This window comes from Tinamus guttatus, unplaced genomic scaffold (assembly GCF_059628265.1).
Source record: "Tinamus guttatus ecotype Peru unplaced genomic scaffold, ASM5962826v1 Tinamus_guttatus_pri_ptg000652l, whole genome shotgun sequence".
In the NCBI taxonomy this organism is placed as follows: Eukaryota; Metazoa; Chordata; class Aves; order Tinamiformes; family Tinamidae; genus Tinamus; species Tinamus guttatus.
In genome coordinates, this window is record NW_028289186.1 from 1,553,385 (window position 1) to 1,565,249 (window position 11,865).

The 11,865-nt window shown below is 39.8% G+C and overlaps 1 protein-coding gene across 1 annotated transcript; it reads right to left on the reverse strand.

Moving 5' to 3' along the window:
• Positions 1-613: 613 nt before the first annotated feature.
• CUNH1orf159 (chromosome unknown C1orf159 homolog) lies at positions 614-4,970 on the reverse strand. Its single transcript, XM_010216223.2, has 9 exons — positions 4,561-4,970; positions 4,331-4,421; positions 4,011-4,086; positions 3,535-3,639; positions 2,976-3,041; positions 2,091-2,225; positions 1,807-1,832; positions 1,449-1,479; positions 614-739 (listed from the first exon to the last, which is right to left on the reverse strand). The coding sequence occupies exons 2-9, from the start codon at positions 4,400-4,402 to the stop codon at positions 648-650; spliced, it is 603 nt and encodes a 200-aa protein (XP_010214525.1). The 5' UTR covers positions 4,403-4,421; positions 4,561-4,970; the 3' UTR covers positions 614-647.
• Between the last annotated feature and the right edge of the window lie 6,895 nt (positions 4,971-11,865).

Below are 11,865 nucleotides of genomic sequence, written 5' to 3' on the forward strand. Positions count from 1 at the left end.
GAAATTCACACACATTGGGTCAGACCCAATCACAGGCTTCAATAGCAAGGAGAACAGTACCTGGAGAGTTAAAAAACAAGGGCACTCAATATCAGAGGCTGAAGATGATGCTCCAAGAAGCATCAGTTTTTGCATCCAAAGAATACTGCATTTTAAGTATTATGTTCTCCTCTAATGTTAAAGCAGTGGCACTTAGTGTTAACATTTTGAGCAGGCCATTCAAAGGAGCCCACACTCTGGAGAAACCCCAATATTGTGTGTTGATCTGCAGCACCAAGACACTCGGCTCTGAAGGCAGAGAACACAGCACAACCCAGGAAGAAAAACTCACCCAAACTGAAACCAAAGAAAGGCAGATACTTTACAGATTTCAAAACACAGCATCTGTAGGAGACATTTGAAACCACAGAGCTGGAATAGTGCACTTCAAGCCCACCAAAGCAGTTCACAGAACTGGATGTAGCCTGTTGTCAGCATCTTTACATGAGTTCATTTCTTTGTTAATATTTGGCACAAACCCCTCGATGCAATCATTTGGCTTGCATTTAGGTCAGTTGCTTGCAGTGTTTTCCTGGCACTTCAGTGGATTTGGAGAACATTTCTTCAACATTGTGTACCCTGACACAGTCCTCAGGTAAGAATGAAGGCTAAACATTGCTGACCCTTGTTTCTGCAGAAGAGATGAGAGCAGAAGATGTCACCAGCGACCGTTCTCGTCTGATATATCGTGGCTTCCGAACTGAAATGGTTGGCAGAAAGACATCATTAGCATATAAACATATGCATATACCCATGCCTTTACCATTAATTTGTAATACAACACCCCAAACAACAATTTGCAAGTGGCAAAGTCTGTACTTCTCAATTACATTTGTATGTAGAAACTATAAAGGTCTAGGGAGGAAAATTAAACCAGGCTGATTAGATGAAATGTTCCCCAAGAAATAAATTTCTGCCTGAGCTTTTTAATACTTACTAAAACCCACCTAGTCACCTACAAACAGCCCATGCACCACATACCCACTAAATAGTATATTCAAGACACTAGGTTATTTGTTTCAAAAAAGTTGATATGCTTCAAATCAGTGAGCCTCTACATGAACCAAATTACTCAGCACTAGTGAAAAATATTCCAGGTCCTTGTAAGTTTTCTCTATCCTAACCAGCAATGGTAAACTTTAACACAAAGTACTTATTATTCTATGTCTACATTGATTAAAGCTATAAATCCCATCAAGATGATCAACTAGACAGATTTCATTGGATTTCTGGCCCCTCAAGAGATTACATAGTTCTATACCAGGCTTCACAGGTAATTGTTTTGACTTGCTGTGTATTCTTAGCATACCCATTTTGAGATGGTTTTCCTGCTTGCAATAACGAGATGCCAAAGAGCATCTAATAGGGAAAATATTTGCAGCAATACACCCCAGAGAACAGTTCCTCACCTGAAGAGGCAGGAGGTGGTATCATGGATGCCTGCATAACAGAAGAAGGATCAAGTCAAACAATGTACCTTTTGTCCTCACAGTCTCTTATTTTAAAACAAAAATATGGGAACATTTTATAGTTCCAATAATTTTTAGTGTGCAAATAGTCTTTCTTAGATATTTCAGCTCAAGAGAATCAATATGGTCAGTATTCATCTTTTTCCCCAATTTGGGCAGAGAACTCAAAGACAGCTTTATTCCAGTTTCTCACACATCAGATTAGGTAGCTCCATCCTGAATTGTTAAAAATCTAAATTATTGTTTACTAGGCAGTTTATGCTTGCTTATTTGTATTAAAAGGACAGATTCTACTTACTGTTTCACTAGGCTGGAGAACAGATGCTAAAAAAGAGAGAGAAAGAGACTAATCATCATTAGTTCAGAAGGCTAGAACTACTAGTTTTCTAAAAGCATATGTACAACAGAATAGTTCTATTAGTAGAAAAAGGTTTTGTCACAAACAAGTGTCATTGAAATAAATGGGTAGTATTAAATTCTGTTAAAATGTCTTGTGTGTAAAAAGCACTGGGGTTTTTTGTTTGAAGCTGAGCAAAGATCAAAATTTTACAGAGAACAGGCAAGTACTTAGAGGTATTTTACCTTTGTTTCTTCTGTAGAAAACATTCGGAAGTTTATTGGCACGTTTGAGGTAGAAAAAAGAAGCCACAGACAGAATCAGGAATAAACTGATGAAAAATGTTCCCACAATGAGGGATGCTGCCACTTCTGGGCCCCCTGTAAAAATCAGAGAAAATACTATTGTCAACTGGAAATCTCTTCCCTTTTTATACAACTTTCAAGATCAGTGCCAGCAGGACTGTGAATAGCAAGTATTTTAAGAAACAGAAGATGTTTACAATCTTGCCAGAGCCAAACCAAAACAACAGATTTTTCTAGCAAGCTCTTCTTGAAAAGCTCACAGTCTGAGCAGCAAAGGATACTTCAGATCAAGTGTATGTAGATGACAAGATAAATGTTTGAAAGGGATTGACTTGGTTCCATAGCCTTCAAGAATAGTGGTGTTAAAACTTGCTCTGTCTCACCTCATTTTACATTCTACTTTCAGCCAAAGCATGCAATGATGCTATCTAAATAAACTCAATTTGTATTAGTTGCCCGTGTCAAGCAAATATTTTTAAGAGATTAAGTAGAAGTGACTGGCCAGCAGTGATAAAATAAATCTATCTATAGAAAGGCTAATCAGATTTCAGTCATCTACCAGGTGTGTAATGTTGCCTCACTCCATGAAAAGCAAAACTCTTGCTGCATAAGGTTCAAAAATCAAGCTGGCTATTTCTGAAAACCCAGGACTGGTACAATAAATCACTCCAGGACAAATATAACAGAATAAAAGTACCATTCAGTAAAAGAAAGGCACTCGCCTCAAATTAAGACTTACAAAAGACTCTTGCTGGGCAAAACAAGTAAAAGTGACTGTTACCCTGTTACCTATATGATATATATATTTCATCTCCATTTACTCACCTATATTCTGTATGAAGGGAGTTGCGGTGCTTATATTCATTTGAAAATTCACTCCTCTGATACCAGCTGTAATAAAAAAATGGTATTTTTAAAGCAGAGTGTTAGCATAACTGTGGATTTATTGAGAAACTTAATATCACTTTTTTCAATTTCAGAAAAGGATGCAAACCAACAGCATTTTTCCAGGAAGAAAACTATTAACTGATTTGTTTTTTCAGGAAGTTCTATCAAATTTCTTACTTGAAAGCAAGCACATGTATTTAACTGTCAAATAAAAATCTCAGATCCAAAACTATATATTTTTCAGTGAACTCAAGTACACTCAAGTACTCAAGCTGCTTGTGCTCCGAAGAAGTCCCTAACAAACGCCCTTTTCTAAAAGCAGAGATCAAAGCATTCAAGAAGTTCAGTATTTATTTGCATAATTTTGTAAGGATGGGAAAAAAATATTCTGAAACATTCAACTATTTCTTCAGAATGCAGCTTTTACTGGACTATGTATTCCAGAGCTCTCACTACCAAGACTCTCATCAAGATAAAGGGATGGGAAAAGACTTACTATTTCTGCAATCAGTCAGATTGTAAACAGGTGCAACAGGAAAGGTTTCATTTTTGCACTTAATACAGCTACTGCTACCATCCTCATTCCATCGTCTGTAACAACCTGCACAAGAATAAGAGCAAGCTGAAAACAGCAGATTCACTGTTTCACTGAAGCTATTCTTACTGCTCCATTAGATACACTTTATTTGTCCTTTCGTGCCCATTATATGGGCTAGCTTTTACCTAACCCAAATAAAACAGCAAGGAAAAAGAAACAAAAACAAGCTTAGTGATAAAAGCCTATTCTGCTTTTCATGCAAGGACAACTTTTATGAGTCATAACTGGCAATACCTGGAAGGTAGGAATAAAATCCTCAACATTCACATGTACTAATTAAGTTTTTTCCCTCCACAGCACATAATCAGGTGGTGTATTTTGGTGCTTGCTATCAAAAACAATCTGAAATTTCATTAAACAATGATACACTATACCTGGACTGCACTGGTTGCTTGCAGGGCAGGAACTGTTTGTATCCCACACATCCACACAACATTCTGTCTCTGAAACCTAAGAAAATGAGTTACAATACACTGCCCAAAGTTCTTGGCTTAATTAAAACAATTCAGGAACAACTGACAGAATGCAGAGGAATAAAGTGTAACTACAGATAATACTTGCAGTAGCTTGTGTTTATTGTTTCCCTTGAACCAGAAAGCCTTCTACAAACTGCAGTTATGAAGGGGAAAAAAAAAAAAAAAAATCTAACACTGGTTTTCAGAGTACTTAACATCACAAAGCAAGAAGCACCTACCAAACTTTCAGTAGATTTGCTGGCAACTTCTGCTACAAGTTTAGTTAAGAGAAGGACATATGGCACCTCCATGCCCAGGGATGACAGAGGTCTGAAAGAGAGGAAAGAAATCAGAATGGCTTATTAATAACAGAGAAATTAGGCTTACCCTTTGCAAAGAAACTTCTGCCAAGGCATTTATTTGAATTGCAAAAGCCTTTAATTAAATATGCCAAAGGGGAATGACTTACCTGGGTTAAAGGTACAAATGTGAGACATTCAGAATTTTCCCTCCAGCTGCAGAGGGGCAGGTTCCTGGCGATGGCTGCCTGTAGTTGCTAAGAAACAGGGAGCCTTATCAGCCTGTTCCAAGCAGGGTGATGCAGGGGCTATTCCACACCCAGGAGCTGGAAATCAATGCGATTGCAAGAGAACAGTCACTGCCTGGCACGGGAGCTGATAAGGCTCCCGCGGTGACTCCTCGGGCTGCAGCGCGGAGCTGGGATGGATTTGCCTCCGCACAGAGAGCACAGCACCCTGAAAAGACAATACTGCAATTAAGTTTTCCCATAACACAGTTATGAAGCATTAATGAAGTCAGCCTGGTAATAGTAATACCTCTTAATTGTCTGCAAACAGTTCTTATCAATCTGCAGCAGAATACAGGCTGTTACACATCTCCAGCTCTCCCCTAGCCCCAAAACATACATTTTTCCCCCCCATATAACTGTTCAAATAAACCAAATAAAGCCCACACTTAAAATTAAATTCCTTGGATAAAAGAAATGCATCATTCTGATTTGCATTGCCCAGACACTTCCTATATCAACACTATAATCCATAGAAGACCCATCTCCTTGTCAGTGTCTCTGAAATCCACATCCACTTTCCCCAGCTACTTTACATGCAGCCTGGCAGCTTTAGAAAAACATAGCCTCATATTATAAATAAAACATGGGAACAGACAACACCCTTTAACTGAGGCTTAATAAGAGGAAATTGTTACAAAGGAAGCCTGCAAACTGTGTGGGGAAAACTCCTTCAGTGACTTCCATGAACAGAAATGCTGCTTTTGTTTTTATAATATAGTGATGAGTTTTAAGTTACTGTAAAATATGTAGCATAACCCTTGGTAAATTGCTGGTTGAAGAAAAGCAATCACTGAACAGATTTTACCATTAATTTCTATTCAGTTTTTGAAATCACTGACACATATCCTGTTGCCTCAACTTCCAAATACAATTAGTTCAGCTTGGTAGGAAAAATTGTCCTCTGCTGCTCAGACAGCTCTAAGACCAAGAACTGAAAGTTTTGAAAATCCAACTCCATTCTTACTGCTATAGGCAATTGCTACAGCCCAAGATTTGGGCAGAGCAAGAGAAGATCACACTGCCACACTATTTTGATTTAAACATAATGGTGGATGCCAGGTCTGCTGGTATCAAGTTGATAATCCATAATTTCATCAGTTCCCATTTACATATGGATGCACCTACACCGAGACTCATGCTGAAAAGCATGGACAAAAAGGGGAGGGAAAAGTCAGTTTGGGGAAATCTTGCAGAAGGACAAAAAGGTACATTTCTAATCCACAATTAGCTCCACAAATTACTGACTAAAAAGCATTAAGGTATTATTTTTGGCAATGTGTAGGGTGGGAAGATACCTCCAATGCAAATATCCGTTCTAATAAAAAGGTGATGACATTAGCAGATGAAAGGAGATAATTTTTCTACAGCACAATGTACAGCCTCAGAAGCCAAGAACTCCTGGACTGTAGCTTTGATGGCACCACTTTCCCCTGCAAATTTGAGTAAAATAGAAATTATTTACGACTCAAGTGGTTGCATATGTAGGCATTGCACTTAGTTTGACAGAGCACTTTCTGTCTGTATATCTTTCTATAGTGTTATGAACAATCTTGTACTAATTACATGGGTGCAACTTTAATTTGCACATGTAACCTTTTAAAACAGTAGGATTTTTGTCTTTATGCCTTTGTGCTGCACTAAAGGTTTAGTAACCTTTAGAATTTTAGGTTTTCTTCAAGGAAAAACATTAAAACAATCTCAGGGATGTGCATATGGATGGATGTATTTTTAAAAAAAACACATTCACAGCTTGCCTTACTACCTGTCAGCTTTCCACACCCCATCTTCAAAAATGGGATATTCCTTCTTGGTTGAGAAAGGTTTCCTCTGGGGGACTAACTCTTAATAAAGCCATTTGTGGCTAACTTCATCAATTTGGACACTATGCATACATTTTGTTAATATTTGAATATTATAATAACTGTAAATGCTGGGAGAAGACAAAAGAAAAGCAATTTGTTTAAACAAATATATACTTCTGTAGAAAAATACCTATATTCAGGAACAAGTCATGCTAAATAAGAACACATTTGTGAAACTAGCCACTGCCAGAGCTCCCAATCTTCCTCTTTGTGAATTGTAAATAGCCAAACCCCATGGGCTCGACATCGGGTGCCTTTCTGTTCCTGAAACCAATAAAGTTACTAACAAGAGCATTACATGCGAGGACAGATATTTGTTCACAGCCACTGGTGATTGCAGCAAACTAGAACACCCTGAGGCGGTTCCAGCAGAAATAGGACACAAGAGCTAACTGTTCTCAAATCAGAGACTCGATATATTTTGTTTCTGTGAAAGAGAAACAGCTTTTTTAATATACATTTTGTTTGCACTACTTTTAACTGCAGGAAAATGAAAGCAGAGGGGAAGAAACTTAAAACTCACCAACATGCTAAGAGCATATTACATTAATTTACATTTAATCCCAGAACCACTTCACGACATTCTGCTCAGTTCCCTTTCAGATGATAAAAATCAGAGACTGATAACATAATACCAAAAATACTATCCATCTGAATGAGACAGAAAGACATGAATTCACATGGAAGATGACACTATATATGTATTTTTTTCATTGAGCACATACAGTGCTCAAAGCTGGGCTGTGCCAGAGCTCAATGGGTTGAAAAGAAGGTTTTTGTGGCTTGTAAGGCAAAGGACAAAGTGGCAGATAAACCAGCAAGTGGGGATTTGTACTATGGATTGGCCTCCCCTAACCAAAACACGGAAGAAGCACCACTCGTTTTACAGCTTGCCAACCACAAGCAAATCATAACTTTTTATTGCCAAACTGAGCAATATATTGTTGTAATTTTAACTTTAGAAAGGAAAGGCTCTTATCTAGAGCCTCCTTTATAAGGCCACAGAATGAGGTAACCAAAGTGTTGATCAGAGCAAGTTGCACATCAAAACAATTTACAAGTTTAAAAAGAAAACTACAGCTGCACATAAAATATGCTTTATGTTTGGCAGCATTTTCCCTTCAGATTAAGAACATCATAATGCCATACACAAACCAGAGTCCAAATTAGAAAGTATTTATGCTCTAGGTGCCAGCACAGTTTTGAGAAGAGAGATATTCTAATTTAAAAAAGGGATTTCACACCAACCAAATCTCAAATCACTTCCCAGTGCTACAATACACAACTACAAATGTTGCTGTGGTAGTTTTGCAACTCCGTTTGAAACGGTATCGCCCTCATTCTGCCACGGGGTTTCTTAGCTCTGACAGCCCTTGAATTAATCATGACAAATAACGAAATTGGAAGAGACAAGATGCTGCTCCACAAACCACAGGCTCGTAAAGGCCTAAACTCTCACTTACCAGCCACCTCAGAGCGCGCAATATTGCATCTTCCTTAGAGCTGAACACTTATCATATGTGGTTTACTACTAATTTCTCATTGAGTCATTCTCAAATGTTCCCCGATGAGTCTGCAGGCAGAAGAATAGGTGTGGGTTGTGCTTAGAACAAACCTTTAGAAACCAAAGCAGAAGCAGGACTCGTTTTTCCAGCTTTCTTAACAGACACCCAAGATAAGAACTGCTCCTCCTGCCACCACCACAGAAAGATTATTTAAAATAAAATAAAGGACACCAACCAGCAATTTAAAAAGCACACCATACCTTCAAGGCAATTAAGAGACCTGCTCTAAGCTAAGATTTGCTTAAAAATCAGCTATGTACATGGAATGTGCCTGGAGCTGAAGCCAAAACTGGCACCTTTTGGGTGTCCAGGGAAAGATGTGCTGGAAACTCGGCCCATGCACAGGCCAGGCAGCACAAGCCTGGGTTAGAGGTATATTTATTCGGAGTTTAACCCCAAAATAAGACCCAGATAGCCAAGCTGCACTGAGATGACATAGCTTACCGGGAAGGGGAAGGGATTAAACGATTTTTATTCGCCCTGGAGAAAGAGGTGATTAAATTGCAAACGCGACTTGGGAAGAAAAAAAAAATCTAGGAAATAGAATAAAACAAGCTTAAAATGGGCAAGGAACCCAACGGCCTTGAATGAGCCGGGGGAGGAGGGAAGAGCAACGACTCCCCCCGCTGCGGCCGCCGCCCCCGGCGCCAGGACAGGGCGTTTTCCTGCCGGGACTCGCCCCCCTCCGTCCCCGCGTCGCCCCTTGGCTAAAGGCCCCGCGGAGCCGCCGCTGCCCGCGGCTCTTCCTCACCTGAGGAAACGGCCCCCGGCGGCGCCCGCGGCAGGTTCCCGTTCGTACCCCCCGCCCTCAGGCGGCGCGCTGCCCGCGGCTCCCTGCCTCACGCCGGGACTTGTAGTTCCCTCCGCGCCGCCGCGCCTCGGGCTCCAGGCAACAGGCCGGCGGCGGGAACTACAAGTCCCAGCAGCCCTCGCGCCGCGCCCTACCTGCGCCCTCCTCCGCGCAGGTAAACCCCCCTCCTCAGCCCGCAAGCGGAGCGCGTTGGACAGCGCCGCCTGCCCGCGGTGCCTTCTGGGAAAGGGAGTTCGGGGCCTGAAGGCGGGCGGGGGAACTACGAGCCGCAGCACTACAACTCCCAGCGCGCACCGCGCGGGCGCGGCCATTTTGAGCGTTGCTTGGCGACAGAGACGCCCCAGGAGGGGATGGGCGGGGGATGCAGCAGACAAAGGAGGGCCCAAAAAAATCATTAATGGTTAGAAAATCATTATGGTCGGAAGAGACCTTCAAGATCGAATTCCCTACCTAGAAAAGGCCAATGGCTCCATCAGGACCCATGGCAGGGCAAATATATGTTCCCCCATCCACCAAGTCACACATTAAATGGCAGATATCACAACTAAAAAAAAGGTTTTTCATTAAAAATTTATCAGGATAGGGGATGGAGAGCTGCCTGCCTAAGCATCATGCCTCACCCCATTAATTACTGCTGAAATATAGCAGAGAGGGTAGCATCTCTTGGCATAACTAGGGCTTGAAGCAGATGGCAAGATAAAAAGCTGCATTTCTACTCTGAAATCTGAGCCTTCATTAAAAAAAGCAGATTTCTAGCTCTCAAAATGGTGAATTAAAGCATGATCCAAGAAAAAATATATTACATTTTGCAGCAGGCTTAAACTATAAAAGATTATATACAATGTCAAATGTCATTCAGAGAAAGAAATGGATTCTACAGAATAGTTTTAAATAAAACATTTGAGATATATAAATTCCATGAAAGTTGCTTTCTTTTAGACCATATATGGACCTACTTTTCAGGAAGGAAAATACTAATTTGTTGACTATGAGTTGAATAAAAATATTTACCAATAAAATTGGTATTCACATTTGCTGAATATTTATGTCACTTTGCAGCTGAACACAACCCTTTACAAATTCTGTAACCTAGATACTTCATGAGAAATGCAGCTTGCTGTGCATTTTTAAGTAGGTACAATGCCTGAGAGCAGAACCCAAAGCCTTAGAGATGTTTGTGATCTGTTCTTCACTTTTATACAAGTCCACAAAACATGAAATGCAGTTTCCAATGTGTTTATATTTGTGTTTTAGTTCACAGAACACTTTGAGTCACAAAGAAACCTCAAAACCCAATACTTAGATTTCTCCAAGTGAGCAGAAAGCACTGGACACCCTTTGAGGGAATGAAGGGCCCAAGAGAAACATTAAACAAATAAAAAAAAAAATTTAGTTCCCTCTGCCCTTTACAACACTGAAAGAAATGGACTGTTTCTGAAAAAAGAGCAAAACAAAGGAAGTAACAAGGAAACAGATTTACGCAACAGGATTTCCCCTGAAGAGACTTCTATGAAACTGGGCAGTTTAATGGCTATTCTTTTTACAGGCCTTTTGAGCTTTAGGTTTCTGCCATTTATTAAGCTGTCCCTGAGAACTTGCATTTTCCTCTCCTCAGCAAGCAGCTGATAATTTTAAATACCTTTCTCATATCCAGGAAAACACAGAACACTTCAAAAAGCAGAAAGATAGCTGCTGAAAGAGTAAAGAGCCTGGCTTATGCTTTTATCTTTTCCATTAAAGTGAATAAGCCTCATAGTTTTTTAAGAGGAGCAGCACATAATGCTCAACCCCACACATCTGTGCTGTGAATCTCTTCATTAAAGCCCAGGGCAACTTTCTTTCAGCTGTTCTCACAGCTGAAAAATTAACAATTTGTCTAGTAAAAGCTATTACCTCTTCCTAGAAAACCTTGCTCTTGAATATCCATCCCTTCCCACAAATTCAGTTTTAAGCTGTTGTCTTTAAAAATAAAGGAAATCCCTTACTAGCATAAAAAACTTACATTTGCATTTAAATCAGTTTAGCTTGTGGCAAGAGAGGCTCATAAAAACAAGCTGTTCACCAAATTTAGCTTACCAATACCCTTACTAGATAGGAAATACTTTCCCTTGAAGAGTTAGCCAGGATAACATTATCTTCCAGAAAACTCTGCTCTGGGACATAATTCCCAGGAAGGGAATTCATCACTAATTTCCATTTCTGCAATACAGACCTTCTCATAAAACACATCAGCAAACACCAAAAATATAAATACAACTCACTTCCTTCAGGTTTGTCTTCTGTCACTCCCTGTTAGCACTACTCTCTCCTCAGCTCACACAAGAAACAAGTGAGAAGAAGAAAAAACACAGAGCTTTAGGCTTTGCTATTTATACTCTGCTGCTCCTCCTCAATTAACACCTAATTAACAGGCACACCTGCAGGAGTTTGCTCTGGAATGTTTTTAACCCAATGTTGACCTTGTAATAAGCAAAAGATGCAATTATATATATATATATATATATATATATATATATATAAAACATACATACATACATATATATATATATATATATATTTATTTATCTTTTTCCTTTTTTATTTAACAGCTAATATGTCACTCCATAGCTCCAGTTTTCTGGGCCTAGTGAAGTGAATGGAGGGACAAGCAATTTTCCTGGCCTCTCCTCTTGGTTGCAAAATCTGTATTATATAATTTTTGTCCCTAACATTTGTAATTTTCCACTTGTTGAGTCTCCCGCATTCACAGTGGCACATTAAATAGTAGTGGGACTTTCACCTACTTGACTGTTAAGTCAACAGCACGGGTTTAAAGAGGTCCCTTGTAACAAGCCACATTTTGTCATAAACAATCTGGAAAAAAATCTTGGTTGTCTTTTGGGGTGGGTGCTTGGAATGGGGGAAGAGCAGTGGGATCAAAAGCTCTGAATCAAACTGCTCCACGCAA